This window comes from Fulmarus glacialis, unplaced genomic scaffold, assembly GCF_000690835.1.
Source record: "Fulmarus glacialis isolate BGI_N327 unplaced genomic scaffold, ASM69083v1 scaffold5266, whole genome shotgun sequence".
Taxonomy (NCBI): domain Eukaryota; kingdom Metazoa; phylum Chordata; class Aves; order Procellariiformes; family Procellariidae; genus Fulmarus; species Fulmarus glacialis.
In genome coordinates this window covers 106,060-126,477 of record NW_009217392.1, presented here as the reverse complement: position 1 = coordinate 126,477, position 20,418 = coordinate 106,060, and the positions used below count along the sequence as shown (strand labels likewise).

Genomic DNA, 20,418 nt, shown 5'->3' with positions numbered 1-20,418 from the left:
CTTAATGATTCTATGATTCTATGACTATAACACATGGGCATTACCGAGATCAAGAAAGCCCCCAGCATCTTCTGTCATTGAAGCAATTTCTTCTTTCCTCGAGTGATTGGGAACAGTAGAGACTCACTCCTCCACGCAGCCCGAGCTGGGGCTGGGACCCATCACCCAACAGTGCCCCACCGCAGCTCCTGCCCCAACCCCAGCGGCTGAACCAGGCTCAGACCCAAGGATGGTTTTACTCCTAAACACAGATCAGCGTCCGTGGGAGACGTCACTGTCTATTTCTGGTTTTGCCCGAAGAACCAAGCTGAGCCTTTTTCTTCTGGCATCTAACCACACAGAGTAAGGTTCAAATTATTCCCTTGGGCACAGCTGTACAAACCAGCTCTATCTAGGAGACTTCTGGAGCAAACCCGTGGATTTCAGTGGATTTGCACAGCTGCGGCCAGTGGATAGGAGCACAGAAAACCATGACACTCATGAGACAAGAGATGCAATAGCTCCCATCAAATCCGCTCTTTTACTGTCTCAGCAATGCTGATGGCAGCACCAGCATATACTGGAAGGGCTTGAACCAATAATGTGCTGCACGTCTTCCACTGCCACTAATTCAGACCTGAAGGCATTCAGCACACCATAGAGTTAGGCCAGAGGTTATGATAAAAAAGAGGAAGGACTCATTTGCTTCATGAAGTACCATCATTTTTTACTTTGTTAATCTGAAGACTAGAACAGCATATCAGTCAGTATGTTCGAACTTGGTGGGGGATTTTTCAGGGAAACATTTTTTCTTGCAGAACACGTAACTCATCAGACCGAGAACTTTGCACAGGGAAGTTCTGACCAAGACCTAAATTCCTTTTTTTTTAAACTGTGGAAACATTTAAGTTTAAAATATTTTAAAAAGCAATTTTCTGTTTCCAGTTTGAAACACTTTGTTAAAAACAGTTAATAAAACATTGGAACTGTTGAAACAGTTTCAGTCAATCTAATTCAAATCTTTTTCTGCCTTTTATCCTGCTTCTTCAGTGCTCAGTCATGAAAAGTTGAGTGTTTTACTTTTATTGTAATTCAGAACAAAGTAAAAACAAAAGTGCAGAAATTGCCTATTACTATTATAGCCCTCCACTATGGTGCTTTGATAGAATGTTAGTTTCAAAGGCAATCCTCTACCAACTACTGCCGAGCAAAGTTGTATTCCCCTGTACGAGCTCAATACAGAGACACAGGGGCTTTGCATTCGTTTTCTTTCTGTTAATCAGTTGTTCCCCAGGGCTCTTTTAATCTGTAGTGACAGCCTCAGTCCTGCCGAGAATGCCTTTTCTGCTACTAAAACAAAGGCACGTCTCTAAATACTTTATAATTTCAAGCAGAAGAAAATCTTATTCTCCTGGTTGAAGAAAGCAATAACAAAAGACTCATGTCTTAGCAGGCTGATGTGAATCATGGCCATCTTCTGCTTTCATTTTTGCTCTCTCGGGACTTCAACTGAAAGACAGACTTAATCTAGCCGGCCTGGGAAGAAGGAGCCATGCCACAGCCATGCCCTTGCAAAGGCTGATCGACAAGAAGCGCCCCTGAAGGAATGCCTTAGACAGACTCTCAGCTGTTTGTAAAGTATTGCACTTCAGCCCCGGTGGAGGGGACAGACATACTTAATATAGAAGGCATTAACGAAGGATTTACTCAGCCAGGAGCACACAATGCAGCATTTTAAACCTCATGTTTACACAAACTAGTCAAAGACTTGCCAGAGCACAAGACAACAACTAAAATCAGACTTCACTGCATTGAAAGAAAACCATAGCTCCACGCATGTCTTTTTGGGCGGTACGTTTTCACACTGCACTAATTGCCTCCGTTTGTATTAAGTTAATTTCCAAATTGGACAGAACTTTTTAATTTTTTTTAATTGCAACATTAAGAAAAACAGCTCTTCGACTCTACATTTTGAAAAACAGACCAAGCACTGTATCGCCCATTCAGACAAAGTAAGTTAATTTATCACTTAAATGCATTTTCACTTCATTCTAAAACCATCTGATTTGCTTTAAGAAGTTTAATGAGTTGGTTTACTACTGCTGTAATACAGGGAGATTTCATTAAAGGAACTGCCATCTTCTATCAGCATCATTATGATTACATCCCGCCCTTGTTTTATTTTAATTTATAGCAATTTTTTGCAACTTGCCAACATGGATTCTTAGTAATTTAACAGAAGTACAAGACTGGCATGGAAAGCAAGCCAGTCGCTTTCATTTCCCCCGTGCTCCACATTTCATTCGCACCCCAGTTTCACAGCCTTCAGTACTCCAGACCTGGAGATTTTCCTGACGTGTAGGATGAGGTCTTCCCAACTGGGGACTTTTTGCTTTCTTATTGATCTTCTTCATTAACTTCAGCAGTGGCAAAATGTTGCAAAAAGAAAGGTTATCTCCACAGGCAACAGTTCACAAATTGCCTCAAACCTCAACATCCTAAATTTGTTTGCAAACTAATAGGCAAAATGTGCCTCACAACACGTGTATTACTTGCTCCGCAACGCACGAGCTGTTGCTCTAACACTGGTTTCTAGCTTGGTTTTTAGGAACAAGCAGCCGGTAGCAGCAATGGGACAGATTATGGTGGCAACAAATGTTTCTAAGGGAAACCACTGCAATACCCAGGTAGATGCAGGTTAAAAAAAAAAAAGTGCCTTTAGTAGATACTACTGCCTATAAATGTCAAAGAGCATTGGAGGGTGTAGCAAGACCCTCAGCTGCAGGCTCTAGTAACACGCACCAGGCAAACACCCAGACTTGAAGGAGCAGCTGTAATCCCCAACAGACTTTCAGGTTGCTTCATCACATCACCCAGATCAGCTCCACGTTATCCAGAGCTTGACTGTGCCGCTGGCTTCCGCATTGCTGCCTGTATCCGCACGATGCAAATCAGCCGGGTGTTGGCGATATAAAGCCCCACACCTCTGTGCCGCCACAGCTGCATGGAGTCTGCAGGGCAGAGGCAAGGGGGAATATCTGTCCCAGGGACCCCCTGGGACAGAGAATCAACACCTGGAAATGAACAAGTGGTGGCTCTCAGCTAACAACAAAGCCACTAAAAAGCAATTATAGCTGTCCCCCCAGCTGTTTATACTGACAGTCTGATCAATGGTCTCAGCAGTGTGAAAAACATACATGTTTACTGATAAGGAGAAGAGTTAGGAACCGTCCAGGTACCAGCTCTCTACACCCAGCCAGTAAGGGCCAGGAACCAGGTTTTAGCACATGGTGTGCGACGGAAAGGGACAGGGTGGAGGGAGGCATCACTTCTTAAAAAAACAACCGTAGCAGGTGTTTAGCACCAAATGAGATCAGAAGGGCCTTGGAGATCAATCAGGGATAAGGAGATTAGCTCCTTGGTTTCACACAGACCAGTGTCATGGGAAGTTTACACTACAGGTGAAAAAGAATGGTGGAAATTGTGGCAGATTTTTCCCTATCAGAAAAACATCAGCTGGGCAATCAGAAAGCTCTCCTGAGCAGCCAGAGCAATCTGTCTGAAGTACTCCTCCTCCAAAAGTAGAATGTCAAAGACAACTTGCAACTGCAGTACTTTTACTTCTTTTTTTTTGAATGATAAAAAAGTTCCACTTAAAAGGAAGGAGAAGTCAGTGAATCTTCAGCCGAGACTCTTCTGTAGTTCAGCACCAGCTCTAAACAGGGATCTCTGCCATCTCATAATGACAGAGTTTTATCCTGTATATTTTTCACCTTTTGCTTCCTGCCCTTGTGTAATTGCCTGTCTCACGTTAGAAGTGGGCCATCCATCCTACTGAACACATTTGGGCCACTATTTTCAATGCAGTTTTACATACGCTATCCATACTATCAATATTCCAGTCATTTCCTGCTCATATTCAGCTGAAATGACTCTGCTCCCATAACCACGTGAAGCATCAAATGAGAAAACTACCTACTGAGCTAATTTTTTCGGTAAAGTTTCATTTTTATTCTCTAAGAGGTCTGGAATCACTAATGCACATTAACTCATTGCCTACAGAAACATTTTTTTTTTTCGAAAAAATGAAATGTCCTCTACAGTTAACTATATGGTAATTCATGTAGTGAATTGAATGATCAGACACTCTTGATTTACAGAAGTACTTCGCTGTATGCTTTAGCAATTCTGCAGTTTACAGTGATTTATATTTACAAAAGCTCTTTAGGATTCAAGGGCTTTTAGAATGGCAGGGTCATAGAGTAAGAAGAATTTTCCTTTGTTTGGTAAATCTGTACAGTCTTACTTTATATTGTTAACAAGAAATGTCATTGTATTTATCATCAGCAAATCTTCTAAAGTCTGCAAAGTATCAAGTAGCTGCACGGCTAATTTATAAAACTCATTACTATTTTAAATTGTTACTACCCATAATGGAGAGAATTGACTTTGACACCTAATTTCCCTCTGCCCATACTTGGGTAAGACTCCAATTGACCAAACAGACCTTTTATTTTTCAGTAGTGTTTATTATTTGCATTGCAATAGTGCACAGGAACTTGAGCCTTTGACCAGGTCAAGTCAACAGCGATGCTGTACAAACACGGAGTAAGAGACCGTTCCCTGCCCTGAAGAGCTTACAGTCTAGAAAGCTGCCCCATCTTCACAACAAGGACTTTTTTCCGCACAAGAAAACATATGAAATGGAACAAAACCACAACAGACAAAGACATTCATTTTTAAGCCTGTGAAGAAGAATTTGCAAATACTGGAGCAAGGACCCAACAGTAAATTACCAGTGTGTTTTAAAAGTGCACTATATATAATAGTCCCAGTAGTAAAGCTCCTGTCTCTCCTTCGCTTAAGTGCTGAATTACTGATTAACATGCAAACGAAGAGGATGAGGGAAGTAGAAACCCCATTTTAATTCACAGGTTTTTCTCCTTGCTGTCCCTTTTTTTCCCAGAATAACCAGATCCCTTATTTCTTCAGAGAATAAATCGGCATAAGTTCAAGAGAGAAATGCGTACAACAAAGGCCAGTCAACTTATTCAACGTTTATAAAAATCTAGAGCTCTCCTTGAATATTATCATGGGATGTAGATTATTTTACAACCTGATACTCCATTTTGTAACTCCTAACAAACCCCAATCTGCCTAAGAACCAACCCTTGCTATTGCAAAAGTCTGCAGTCCACAACACATACACAACAAAAATATTTTTAGAACATCTACTGAAAAATCACAAGTATTTTAGTTCAAAATGAGCCTCTCTTAGACTTTCCATTAAAATACATCTTTAAAATAACTTTGTAAGTTTATAAATAGACCACAAACTAAAACATTTAGGAGCCAAGAAATACCAAAGCTAAGAACTATCTGAAGAATTCCAGCACTGCCTTTCTGGGAACAACATGAATCTACCTACTTACAGACAACTTATTTTGTCTAATTTTGTATACACACACACACATATATATATATGCGTATGTATTCATAGAGTCTGTCATTCCATGAACATAATAGGAAAGAGGCAAATATTAAGATAAAGGCGGATTAACATGATAATTTATCAAAAAGTGTGAGTGGACTAGACTTGGCTGAAAAGCAAGGGATTTGTTCTGTCTAAAATTTCTTGTCTTTTTTCCAACATTTTAAACCCTAAGGGAAATGGTGGGCATTTGGTGGAAGGAGTTTTCTGGCGAAAATGACACTGTTTCAGGTCTGCTCTGTCTGGGGAAGATCTGCCAGCCAGACAGGGGACTGTGTTTCGGGTTCTTAGCTTAATGGCAGACTGCCCAAGGCCCAGGGATCATTAACTTCCAACATAATTAGCCAATCTATCAGGCAGATTACACCAAGGCTGAGTACACCCAAAGAAATCCAAGGAAGTGGTGAGGTGTGAGTGCTGAGGCTAGAGGTGTGATGTGTGAATACATATGGTCACTTGGACTCAGTAAAATATTTTTTTCTTTTTAATGAACCATTTCAGGCTTGAATGTACGTCTTCTCAAAAATAAAAAAGAAAAAAACTAGGTGTTGCTGGAAAACTTCCAAATATCTGTAACCTGGCCTCCTGCCGAAGGAGATAGACTGTACTTACTGGAAGAACCAGGACTAATTTAATGAGCAGTGGGTCTACTTCTTCAGCAATGAAGATAAAAATAAATATTGAGCAGCTGCCTACTTCACTATGCAGCAACCACAGGCTTTAATCCATTTGATAGACCATAAATCTGCACAGAAACCAAAGAACAGTGGCAGTATTTCATATTTATGAATCTATTATATTCACGTAATATAACATTACACTATTTGTCTTTAGTACATCTGCATATGTATAGATCTTTTGATATGCTATGCACATACTATATATATGCATATAATAGGCATACCAATATAGAAGCATCTCTATATCTAAATTTAATTAGTTGGCCATATTTGAAAAATGTATTACAGGCAAAAGAAAAGAGTCGGCATGTCAACAGGAGCCATGCGCAGTAAACACCACCCTCATGTACCCAAAATCCGTCTCTAAATCAGACATAATTGTGCTAAATTGCATAGAGGTAAAATATAACTATAACTATTTCATCAGAAATATGCAAATATTTAGACTTTCAGAATCACAATTTTCGATATACAGTCCCACATGACTGCATTTTGTAGTAGTGGATATATAAGGAAAAAGTACAGCAGTTAGAAAGATTGAACACATTTTTTCATATGGATCTAAGTTCATAGCCAAATCAAAGTAGGAAAGCTTTTATTCAAAGCAAAAAGTTTCACCTGTCCTTCTTCCTGCATACCTTTCAAATATTATTGTTGAAAAAAAGATTGTGCTAGAAAGTATACTATTAAAATAGCTTTCTATCTCAAGCAGCTGCGTACATTCACTGTCAGCAAGTGTGTTCGGTAAATAAGAACCTGAGCTGTCTACCAAAGGAAGATAAATCACCTTTCCCTAAAATGATACCAGCAATTAGCAGAATTTATTAGAGCTAGCATCCCTTCTCAGCCATCAGGGAAGAGTAGTGCCTTACATCATTTAAAATGCCAATGAGGATGTGAATTTTTTTCTCTCATGTAGACTTTGCAAGGGACTTCCTTGCTTTATCACCGTCAGGGTGAAGATACTTCCATGCCATTTGTTTAGGATCAAACCTGGAGCACCCACCAGAGGCTCTGCACGACACAGGTTGTAGCCGCCAGCCTCCTTGGTGAGGACGGGATGCTCAGAGCACCCAGCATCTGTGCTGAGCTCCCTGCGATTCACTTCTCCCCAGTGGTTCTCCATCAGCACCGGGAACTTCGCTTCTCCCATTTCCTTCTACAACACAAATTTGGCAGGCTACGTAAACATCTTACTTGGCCGAGTTTCTGAGATGGCTAGATTTTGGAGGGTGAACTGGAAGAAAAACAACTAGGCAAGACCGATCTGTGAATCTCTTCTTTTTTTTTTTCTTTTTCTTTTTTTTTCTTTTTTTTTTCTTTTTTTTTCCTTTTTTTTTCTTTTTTTTCCTTTTTTTTTCCCTTAAAATATCATTCCAGCTGCAGGTCATGCTTAGATGTTGCTGTGGATCACCTACCACATTTCTAGTTTTTGTAAAACAAGAGCTGTCATGGCCAGGCATGCAAGATAAATGATTACAAGTAATAGACAAATAAGTACAGCCCAGAGAGTATTCATTTTACGCTACTTCAGGCAAACCCGTATTGATTTCAAGTTTCTAGGAAAAATAACTCGCTTCCTTATTTGTCTGTAAAGTCCCCAGTACACATCGGTGCTTTTGTAGAAAATAGCTATTAATAAGAAGAGAAAATATTAATAGTAATCCTCAGGATATCTGTGAGATGAGCAGATACTTGCTTCTGGGTGACGGAAAGCAAGTGACAACTGAGGGAGTGAGCGTGGTCTACGGAGGAAGCCTCCGATGCATTTGCTGAAAAAGCTGTCTGATTCATTTTCCTTTCTTTTTATTACAATATTGTGACTAAAAATTTTGCTTATAACAACCACAAAGCTGCCAGACCGCTGCCTTACCCTTAGTGGTAAGAAATGCTCTATCCAGCCACATTATGCTCTTAAAAAAAATCAAACACTCCCTGTGTCATTTGTTTTATTTGTTTCTTCCCATGACTTTATGGAACAAACCGGTGGCTATTTTTCCATCACGCTGACTTGCACTCAGCGAACAGCTGATTACTCACTGTCATGCATGTAAATCTTTGAGGTGCAAAGAAAAGAAAATAACGTCCCTATTTACTTCTAAAGCGAAACCCCAGCACCCAGCAGAATTTCAAAACTGATTTTTCTAGGGCAATACTTCTTTCATCCTCCCAACACTAAATATTAAAGAAGAGAGATCTGTCTTAATTCAAGCTGAGCTCTGACCCTTCAAGTCTTACGATGCTGACTGTGTTTATATGAGCGCAGACTATTTTTCTCCACGCCAGTTCACATCATGCACGTTCTTCTCAAGCTCTCTTTTCAATCCTGAATGTTAATGTTCCTCCCTCGCCCGCTGGCTCGCCAGGGAATCGGGAAGCTGTGCAGTCTGGATGCTGCACAACAATTTTCATCAAAAGGCTGGTATTATTCCCATTTCACTGACAAGAGTCTGACTCGTTATATTAATCTTTTCTCCTTTTTGGCACCTAATTGGAGTCGCAGCTTGCATTTTTTTAATAACATTTAATAGGGCATATTATTTTCTATATTCAGATAACAGATCCCATTAGTTTCACCTGCATTTACTCAATACTTCTGCAGAATCTAATTTGTGCACTCAGTAGCAGAAGTAGCCTCATTAGCCTCTGAACATGTTTGAGCTACTTGCCAACACGAAATGAGGGCTCTGGGCAGGGATGTAATCCAGCCCATTGTGCAACTTCCAACCAGTTTCATCACTGCAGTAGACTTTTTTTTTTCCCTTTTCGTCACATGCCTTTCACTTCCATAAATAGCAAGGCAAAGCTGCTTGCCCACAGCCACCCACTCACCCACAGCCATGTCTCAACAGTCATCAAGAAGTGGAAATAGTAGAAACTGTAGTCAGCTGTAGCTGTGGCATTCAGGGGAAGGCAAAATTTGGAAATCCTTCTTGTTTTTAAACCACTTGAACCCAACCCGTGGACAACAGCATGTTTAACTACATAACCGTGCTTCTTTAGCTGGGCAAAATTTCTCCAGTGCACTGAGCGAGGCAGGAGCCCCACAGGAAAGAAATGGGATCCTGTAACTAAAAACAGTACCATCATGTAAATGTACAGCTGGGGTTGTAGTGGCGACCCTCTGTTTGGCATTCCCTAGCTTCCAAATGCTTAACTTTGCGCCTTCAAAGCTCTTTTAATGTTGACTCTTTTCCCTAATTTCTTTTGACTCCCACAGCAATGTGAATCCCTTTCCCAAACTAAAAACATGAACTGGGGAACCCCAGTGACCCCAATATGGTTAATCGCCCAGACCAGACCAAAGCTTAAAAACCCAAGGACAGACATTTGTCGTATGAGCCAGCATAGCGACTGTCAGCAAGGAGCAGGTGATGACTTTGTGGATGGGTCAGTCATGCGAAGAGCATGAGACATCAATGGATTTTCACAATTGTTTGCTGACAGCAGGGCAAAGATGAGACCTCAGACACAGAATTTTTAAGTCCTGTAACGGAGAGGTTTGTGGGGTACAACATCATCCCACCAGGCATCAGCCTGCGCCTGGCCTCTTCTACCTCGGGCTCCTTCAGGCTGTCTCCATTAAAGCGAGTCATTTGTTGGAGCTGACCCTCCTCCACAAGGAGTTGGCATTTTTCAACAGAAAAAATGCTGTGTAGAAAAGTTCCCAATGAACTCAATTAGCTGGAATCTTCTATGTGCTGTCAAAAACTTGTACTTCCCCTCAACATCATCTGAGCATTTTTCTGCAGTCAGAGAAGAAAAACCAGCTTGACACATGATGTGGAAACCTCCCAGCCAAATGGCTGAGGCTGAGGAGAAGCATTTTTTTGGGACCTTTTTCAAATGGAGAAAATCAGGCATTTTCTCTGCGCAACCAAGACTGTAACTCACTGGGAACAGTCTCATTAAAGAAGTGAAGGAAATTCAATCTCTCTTGGAATCGGAGCAGTCAGAAAAAACGGAGAACATGTTTTAGAAGTTGCCAACTTCGAGATTTAAACCAAACCAAACTAGAGGAGACCGCCTGATGCATGTTTTTGTGAGATAATTTTTTAGTATTGCTGAGCACACATAACTCTGAGCACAGTCAGGGGAACTGGATGTTGCAAACCGGTTCAAAACAGATTGTCCTGAATGATACAGTGTCTACTCAGGTACAAAGACCCACGCTGGTGGCCCTTCTTGCCATTGCAGCAAGGACACAGCGTGTGCTCCTCAGCCAGGGACCTAACTGCATTGCAGAGGGGTGATGCCCCTTGTTTACTGCCCAGAGCCCCATGTTTTGAGGGCTGGAGGTAAAAATGAACAGTTTCTCAGGGATCTCTGCTACAGGAGGACAAAGTAAGAGACTCCCTCCATTTTATCTTCTTTAGGTAGAGATAAGGGCACTTTGCCACTTCCAAAGCTGCTATTCCCAGGTGCTAAAGATAGCAGCAATTGCTCTCCTCCCTTCAGTCCACCTGAAAAGGGAGGAGAAGGCTGCGAGCCACATGTTACCCAAGAGCATGAAGAACAGCTACAGTGAAACCTCTTTTTTCTCCATCCCATACAAAAACACCAGCCACTTTCTGGAGAGGCAGGAGTCACCCACCTCACAGTTTCAAATGAGCAGGTCTTAGACACTGTCGGTGAGATGCTCAACTCACCCACAGCCGCATCTTCTCCCAGCAGCCATCAAGTAGTGGAAATTGCAGTCAGCTACAGCTGTGGCATTCAGGGAAAGGCAAAACTTGGATTTTTTTTTTTTTTTTTTTTTTTTAAAGTCACCTGAAGCCAATATGTGGGATATAGTAAGTTGGCAAGTTGCAAGGTACCTGGCTAGCTCTCTGTAAAACACCCAGAAGCAGTCTGCATGTCACTGGTGGAAACCAGTGGAGCCCCTTGCAGCCAGGTATTTTGCAGAAGAGGTATGTTTACAAATATAGGGGCAGGGGAGAAGAAGAGGTGGATCTTATCATTACATTTACATTAGGGAGGTAAAAAACATGCCTGGAAACTGTACCCATGCAGCTTAAAAAAATTATTATTAAAAATAAAACGTAATATTGGTCTCAAATTAGCCTGGTTGCCTACAGAAACACGATTGCAGTATGTGTCAATCTGTCTTGCCACTTGTCCTAACTATCTTTTGAACCAGCCGGCTAATACTAGCTGAAGTTGATGGAGCAACAGACATCTGAGTTTCGTGAAATTTGGTAGCTGGACTGAAGCAAGAGACACAGCCTGCGGTCTGAGCTCCCCGCGCTCTCTCCTGGCTGGCCTGGCAGCCCGACGCGGAGCTTCAACGCCTGTCACCTCCTTCGCAGGTACTGAGAAGGAAATGTCGAGGGGAGAGGAGGGTAGGAGGAATGGGGGCAAGGGAGGGATGTGTGAAAGGTCTGGAGGGATGGCTGGGCTTACTGAAGTGGGATTAAAGTGTGCAGAAACATAGAGCACAAATCCATAGGGAACCAGGCATCACCGATTCCAGCGTTCACAGAAAAAACCCTACATAACTGGCTCCAAGTGTTTTGTGTCAACCAGAAGTATCTGGAATTGCAAAGATTTATTCTTTTATGTATTCATAGATTTTAGCACTTAAAATTTCAAGGCATTGCATATCTTTGCTATGGGACTCCCTTTAACCCCTTTGCTGCTGGTCCTTCTTGCATCTTCTGTGCTGCGGCAGAACGTGACTGTTTTCCTTTGCTGTGCCGGTGCTCCATAGGTAGAAACCAGGGTATCTGTATTGGGGTTTCTGAAGCATAAAGTGGGAAAAAGCCAAAAGAAAGACTTTTTCTTGTCCTGGGAAGGCAAGAGGGGAAATAATGAGGAAAAATAAAGGTGGCGTAAGGTGATTTTCAGGATGACAGCTTAAATAAAAGAGAAAAAATGATTGAAGGAAAACCACAGGGTGAGGGGGAGATATTCCAGTGCATCAGATTGGAGATGAGTCTGTTGGTTTCTCAAGTGACATTTTTACAGAGAAGATCCCTCTTTTTAAATTCTTATAGAGTGTTAAGGCAAAACTTCTACTGGGGGATGCTTTTGAGAGACGTTAATTTTATTTAGCAATTGAATTTGCAACCGTTGCTGCACTTTCTCACAGAAGACTAGGGCAAAAGTTGTCTTCAATGTAATGACTGGGGCAATAGTCGTCTTCAATGTAATTTTCTCCAAGATTTCTCAAAGCAACACCTGAGAACTTTGCAAGCGGAATCCCAAGGTAGGACCCCGCCTGTGAGACCTGAAATGTTAGGGCTCAATATGTTTGGTTGCTGCCAGTGAATGAGGAGGACTGAGGAGAAACACAAAGCACCCTGTGTTCCCAGCCATGCCAATCTTTTCAGCTCCCAGGGAACAGGTGCATTTATTTTTTTTCATGGAGCAGCTCTGAATTGCCTTTTTCTCCTCTGGATCCCTGCTGTCACGAGTCCCCCTCCTCTCCCTTCCATGTTCCTCTTCCAAAAAAGCTACAAGTAGAAGAGCATGGAGGCAGCTGGGCTTCTCATGAGCCTGAGCTTCACGGAAGGAGACCCAATAACGCACTGGGGAAAACAGCCTTTCTTATACCCTCCCTGGCATCCTTCTCTCCAGATTCTCAGGAGAGTCCCTATTTCTACTTTGACATCTGAAAGAAGGTAGCAAGGGCTGACCCATGAGGACTGTGAAACATTGTAGAGACTGTCTGTTCTGATGTTGCTCTGATTAATCCTGTTATGGCCAACACGGTGTGATGTCCATAGTTCCCTTTGCTAATATGGGAAAAGCTGAGATTGCAACACACCTAATGTAAAATATTAAAATACTCCCCAATGAGGTCTTTACACAACCAGCCTGGACAACCTTGCTGGGGAAGTTAAAAAAGGGCAACGGCGACAGCACCAACGCTTTTTTTTCCTGAGTATCTGTGTACAGGAACACACATTAAAAAGAAGGGTTGTTTTTCTAGAAAAAAGAATAATGTTATGGACGTAGAATTCCTTAAAAATTATTGTACGAAGGAAAAAAATGTATATATATATTTACCGTGACCATAAAAATAATGCTTCCAATTCTGCAATGCCTGTTTTTGGCAGGCAGAAGATCTTACACCAGCTTCAAGCTGATGCAAGCTGTTGGAGAACCAGATCCAATAAGTTTCTTAATCCAGAACTTCTTTTGTTTCATCTAATTTTCACATTCACATATTAGCAATATTCAGTATTCATATAACAGTTACGTTATACATTTGGGGCCAAAAATAATTAGTTTTATGTCTTCATAATGTTGTTCCTTAAATTGATGGTAAGCACAGCATTTATTACTATTCTCAGATATTTTAAAAGGGCTGTTCCTGAAAATGAATACTGTAGCTTAATATTGCATATTAGCTGGATCCAACCCTTTATTATATATTACGTATATATCTGTAAGATATGGCTATTTTGTTCTGAATTTGGAAGACTTCTTTCCACTCGTTGCTGTACCTTCAACATCACTTAAGACTAAAGACAGCTAAGAAGGCAATTTCTGTAAATCTCTCAATAATTCACAACTTTGATCATTGATACTTTGTTTAGAAATGTGTCTACATTGTTTAAATGAAAAGAGAAGTCAGCGGAACTAAGATCTGCCAATGGATAGATCTTTATTTCATATTTTTGATGTTTACTTCTTCCCTCATTGCTTCTCTGGAAGTGATGTCACTTGTCAGGAGAAATTATTAATGCTCTGTTCCTTAGTAGCAGCAATAGGAAACCACATTTCTTATCATGTGCTTCTCTTTGCCACAGAATCTGGATAAACCTCAAGTTCCATTCTTGCCAAAATTATTTGTCATTTCATCCCATGTGAGAGATTCATGTTGCAGAATAGGGGCTGAAGCCAACCTCCTGCCCTTCAGGGTGGTATCCAAACGGTGGAAAAGATTTGCAAATATCCAATAGGAAGAGGTATAAATAAGAGCTGGTGTTACACCCTCATCCTTCTCTTGGATTAGGATAGACACCACAATACAGCTATGATTTTTATCAAATTTGGTCGTCCCATGGACAAGCAAAAGATGGGACAGTAGGACAGAGCTCAGTGTTGCCTCTTCCCAAGGTCCAGGCACTTGAATTTCTTCTTCTAGCTCTCAGCAATGGCCTGTTGCTGGAGTTTCCCCTCCGCTGAAGGGTGGCAATGGCAGTAACACAACGTCTCTTACCCTGGGGCAAACTGGTGGTGACTCTTTGTAGCGGTTAATATACGGGGCTTTCTAAACACCTGTTGGTTGCATATTCCTGTTGCTCACCAGCTCAGAAGTGCAGACAGGCTAGTTACAAATCACTGCCTCTCCTATCCCTCTTGCCCAGTGGAAGAGGCTGAAGCGCAGCCGGAGGTGACCGCAGCATTGGAAGACAGTATTAAATTTTATTGCTGCTGCCTTTGAACAGAGCAGCCGAACCTCTCCAGAAGTGACAGCACAGCACCTGCATTTTTAGAAAGTCAGCGACACAGATTTAAAATACAGAAGAAATTGATTACTGAGGTGGGACATATACTTTCTTATACAGACCACACGGTCAGATTCAGCAATACCTCCTTGTTTTGAAGTGTCTGCTGTAGAAGATGTGGAATCTAACCACGTTAATGTTTTTAAATTTTTTTTAAAGGCTGTATTTTAAAACCTCTTTCCTCAGTTTCTGGTTTGGACAGTCTCCTTCGCCAGAACAAGTTCCCTGGACTCCTTCATTATACCACCAGAAGTTCTCAAGCTTGATTTTGAGAGAAAAAGTAAAGCCCTGTAAAAGCAAAACAATTAGACTGAATGGAAGGGCCCAAAGCTAAGGAAGGCAAAGCTTGAAGCACCATTACCAAAGATATACCCATGAGGGGTTAGCAAAGTCATAGATGAGAAAGCTGCAAAGTGTTTAACTAGGAAAAAGACACACTACTTAGTAAGTCTCTCCTAAGCACACACTGAAATCTTACTCAGAGTTTTGCAAAGCTGAGGTAGTGGGACCCATTGAACCGAGGCACGAACCAAGAGCTAAAAGCAGCTAAAAGCTGCTACGTTCAAACCTGGGCTTTGCCCCTATCTCACTGTCCACACATCATTCTTGAAGGAGACAGATCTGCATTTCTGTCCTAAATTCACTGTTTGTGCATCTTCGCCTTCCTATCTGCGAATCGAAGGAAGAAAGTCAGCCATGTGTGCCACGTGCAATGGAAGCTGAGGTAAGGACCCAGAGAAAGGACTACACCAGCTGCTGAGATACAAACATTAATTCAACTGGGTACAGCATTTAACCCTACAGTGGTGAATGGCAGAAGAATATCCAGTGGTTTTGGCTGATAAATGCGGAACGCAACAACACAGCAGTTTTTCACTACACCAGGCAACACAACCACTGACAGACCAACTGCTGTGTAAAAATGGTGAGGCAGACAACCAGCTCAACAACATGGATTCAGGTTCAACAGAATATGTGCTGCTAATCGAAGGAAAACTGAGAAGGACAAAGAGCAATGACATGCTTTCCAGGAGCAAAAAAGGCATCCTCTGACGCTCTGTGTGACAACTGTTTTCATTAGTGAATTCATTTCAGTGAAAGCAAGCCAAAGGAGAAAAAAAAAAGGCATCCCGCTGAAAATAAAACAGACAGTTCGAGGCTCATTATTGTGCGTTTTGCCTGCACTTATGTGGGGGCTGAGAATCCTTTCTGCTAGGTTTCTTGCTTTTTAAATATATCACAAACACGCACAGACGAATCATGAGGCATAGACCTGTCAGGCGGCAGACTAATGTCAGCACTTCAGCCTCCTGGCTGTCAGGTCTGATTCCAAATAAACTTTTGTCTTCTTGTTCCAGCTACTAAACTACAGATCAAGTGAAAAATGTAATTATACCCCAAAAGGCCATGGATAGCATCTTAAAATACACCGAACTGTGAACAGAACAACAATAATAAAAAAGATAAACTAGGATTACCCGTGGTGCATAGCTAATCCAAAATGCTCCATGGTCCCACATGTGTTATTACAGAACTGTTTCCTATTTGCCAATTTCTCTTTTGCAGGGACAAGTACACCCCTCTCCCAATTTTTAGTATAATTTTGATATTTGAAGTCTTGTGAAAAATACATCATCTCCCCTGTTGTAATAAATACTCTGTTATACTCTGACTGAATTCTATTGTATCTCTTTGTTTTTCTGAAGGTGGTGCAGAACTTGAGCACTTGCGTTTTTGAAAGCAGTACGAAGATGGGAATATTGAGACTTATTTTCTATGCACAAATTTAGCTGCTAAATTTTTTCAGAAAGAAAATATATCAAAAGCCTATAGGAATATATTCTTTTCTCAGTTAGCTTTGCGTATGTTATGTTGGATTGGAAATGCTATCAAATACTGAATTAACTTTTTTTTTCATCTGATTATTGGAATATTAAATATTCAAAGACTTTTCCTGGATTCTTGCACACATCTATAAAAATATAAGTATTCAAAATACTAAATTATTCTTAGCAACACCTGGCAAGATAAAAATAGGTGGTGGTGTTAAACTGCAAACCTCCACAACTGTTAACCCAATCTACATACAATCAGAAAGGCTGCTGATGGCTGAAATTTTTAATCTCCTCTTTCTTATTAATGTCACGATTCTTACCTTTATTCAAGAATTTGAACTCATGTTCTAAAAGGAAAATAGACAGGCAATAAAATGGGAAAGCATTAACATTTCAGTCACTGTCCCTTTATTTGCAATCTTCTACTTCAAATATAATTTGCAGAAGAATCAAATTCACCATCCCCATCTGTTCGCACCAAAGAGGGTTTCTCTGAGTTAGAGAAGATACGAATATTTATCACGCCATGGATAGCTCAGGCACTAGCTGATACAGTACTCTGTTCCCAAGTCCGATCTTGAATCCTGCTGCAAGTGAGATGTTCTGCTTGTGTAGTAGAAAGTCTAGATACTAAATTGAACTAAATGGACTGATTTATTCCCATTACAAAATTCTACTTAAAAGACACTGAGCAGGTAGATGCCTGAACTCCATCCGAGTTCTAATGCACAGTGCTATAATCTCCCCATTACTGTCATCCAGTAAGATGTATGTACTAAGATCTCCAGGTAACGTGGTCAGAGAACCAGCCCACGCGCTCTGTGAACTGCACTTGAGCTGATGTATTGAACAAGCCGCCTGAATCGGCTGATGAGCTGCCTACGCTGGTACCTGTTCAGTAGGCTGGCTCGCCACAGCCCCAAGGCACTGGACTCTGTGGATGTATATCACAACATACTTGTCCACATTTCTAATTCTGGACAGCTCTAATGGGACCCCTAGGTCCTTGACCCATGGCTATGCAGGCTCGCTCTCATTTTAACTGGGCAGTATCATGCCTTTGTTGTAGAGCATACTACTGTGACCTGCAAAGGAAGAAAATGCTACCGATACCCTAGCTACTTACTTTTTTTTTTTTTAATTTGCAACATAAAATTTAGTGAGAAATAGAACAAAGGAAATTACAGAAAGTTTTGTATTTTCTCATGAAATTCAATGTCTATAGCTGGACGATACAGAGCTTGTACGCTGCTCACATGTGGAGAAGGAAACTTAAGTCACTGAATTGAGAACTTATTAAAAAACCACACATGGAAAAATTCCCTACAAAGCATCATGTGGAAGTTATATGAATCCTGCATTGCACGCAGCGTCTCATAAGCAGCAAGTTATATCAAATGATGACTTGACTTTATTCAATTGGGTTTCTGCCAGCCCACAAAGAAACCACAATCCAGCCTCTTCCCTTAATTCCTAGTACTTTGAGGTCTACAAGAAACCAAATGATGTGAACAATGTCCTTGAAAATACACTCTCTTTAGTCCAATCTCTGCCAGTATACTTCATTTTCAGCCATTCTGGAAGTGCCTTAAGCTTTGTCTGCAAATTCTCTTGGCCTGACATTCGGCAATGCATTATAGACCAGATGGATTTAGGAAACTGCACTGATTGGATTAATCAAATTAAAGGGAAGGGAAGAGGGAAATAAAAGGAAATTATTTTTTCCTCTACTTCCTAAAATATATAAATAAATAGAATTAATTTGTTTGAAAGAGTTGCCCAGGTGTCTCTCTATGTACTTATGTTGGAAAACACAGCTTACTGTGTGCAGGGCAGCAGACCTCAGTTCACTGTGTGAATTACATGCTGGTCTACCAGTATTTTCCTGAGAGCTGGGAAAGTAACAGACATAAAAACCTTTACAGAATATGGGCATCAAAAAATACTACTGAAAATGAAAACAGGCATCAATTCATCTCTGTGGTACGAACCTGACCAGATTCTCCTGACGCCAGAGTACAGATGCTCTGGACACATTTTTGATATCCTAAGGCAAGCTGCAAGATGTTCAGCTTTTGCCCCACCACATCCCCTGGCGCCAGATAATGCAATAGTTACAGCCTGTTTCTTGTGGGTGAGGAGAGGATGGAAAAGGCAAGGGGAATGCGACTTCCTTTTCCCCTTGAAGAGGACAGGCGTGACTGGGGGACTGCCATTGTCAAGCAAGGAAAGAATTTATCCCCATAATCCTGTTCTCATAGCAAGGTCTATTTTCCAAACTCCTCGGCACTGGCATAATGAGCACACCCCAGTTCAGACCTACATATTTAGCTCCCTTTTTATACGGCCCGCTTTGTTTGTAAGAGCTCGCACTGAACAGCTATAACTAGTTCTGTCGACTCAGAGGTCCATACATGAGTTACAGCAGAGCAGACTGACGGATGATGGGATTCATCTCAGAAATCCAGACGGTGGTGGACGTGGGTCAGCAATCTACAACTCCCTTCCAGGGAGAGCTGCAACAACCTGCGCAACCAGCACTACGGATATCTGCTGCGCTAGGGAAGTTTATCTTCATAGTATCTGCAGTTAGTCCAACTGTCTTCTTAAAATATCCGTAGGAAGAATTAAGAATTTTTAGAGCAGACATACTAAACATGGTATTTTTTTCGGTAGAGGCTAAGTGCTCTGCCCCGGTGATGGTTGTGGCGCTGTGTTTACTCAAGGATGCAGCATGTGAAAAGGCATTTCTGTAAGCTAGGTGTATTTATTCTTTCACCTATGGAGAAGCAGCAGCATATGGAAAACTGCAGCCTGGCCGACTTAACAGGTGTCACGCAGACACAGAATAAAGGCATATTTTCTGCCTTTGAGTATTTTGCCCAAACCACTGGACGCTATTACCTTAAAATACCAGCTCTGAAATCAAAAGCTGTGCTTTGCATTCACGTAAGGAGAAATGTTAGGTTTCCTTCATTTGACTTTTAAAACGCATTATATATTCCTACATTCACCCTTTCAGACAAGTAAAATAAGTAAATCATACTATGTCTTCGCATATTAACCCCTCTCACTATTTACACTATTCCTTTGGGACTGGACCTTCTGTAGGATCATTGCCATATACACCTATTCCTTACCGCACTGCATTTAATAATCTGTGTATTAATATAGAAGTGACTTTGAAGCTAAAGAATAACTTTAAGGCTGAAGTAAGCAATGGCGTCTTTCTGTCAAGTTTTTTAAGAACAAGATGAATGCTTGTTGTTAAAAAAAGGCATCAGGTGTTCATGTTCCCATGAAACTACACTCATCACACAAGCACAAATGGGTGTCAGCAGCGTAAGATGCCCTAATACAGTCCCTGGAAACTCTTAAGTAAATATGCCACCTAGTGTTTAATTGGGACAATTTCATTCATAAATCATCTTGATCAATTCCTCCAAGCTGTTCTCTGCAAGTCTAGGTGGTATAGAGTCTGGCAGAGGTACCTGGAGATGCCTTCTTCACCTTCGCCTCCTCCCTCCCCCAAAAAACCCACCCTACAGCTTTCCCATTGAAGAAGTATCTTCCTCCTCAGGGACTGTTTAGCTCCTGATGGACTCTGCCAAATGGCCAAGCTCCACTCCCAGCTTATCTTTCTCATTTGAGGAGCCCATACCTCAGACTGCCACGAGCAATCCAGAAGGCACCGAGAACTGACCCTGGGGGGCCACCCCTGCTGTAAAGATCCCAACCAAGCCCGATGGACTTCAGAAAAGCTGCCTTGTACCACCAGCCAAATGGTACCTGGTCCAGCACATGGGCACGGAGTGAAGGAAGCAGGGCTTTCCACATCTCCCGGCCTACAGGTGCTGGGCACAATCATTCTGAGAAGCAGAAGCACTATTCCCGGCTTACAGCTTGCTAAAAGGGGACAATGAGTTACCACAGCAGTAAGTATTGTTTAGATGGATGGATGAACCAACAGAAAT

The 20,418-nt window shown here is 41.5% G+C and overlaps 1 protein-coding gene across 1 annotated transcript in view; it reads right to left on the bottom strand.

The window, feature by feature from the left end:
* Nucleotides 1-2,868: 2,868 nt before the first annotated feature.
* Nucleotides 2,869-20,418, bottom strand: part of LOC104078120 (beta-chimaerin-like) — a gene marked incomplete at its 5' end in the record, with an annotated part of 57,687 nt that continues 40,137 nt past the window's right edge. Inside the window, 2 exons of the mRNA XM_009579643.1 lie at nt 2,869-3,053; nt 7,144-7,309. Coding sequence (XP_009577938.1) covers nt 2,869-3,053; nt 7,144-7,309 — 351 coding nt within the window. The remainder of the gene's footprint in view (nt 3,054-7,143; nt 7,310-20,418) is intronic.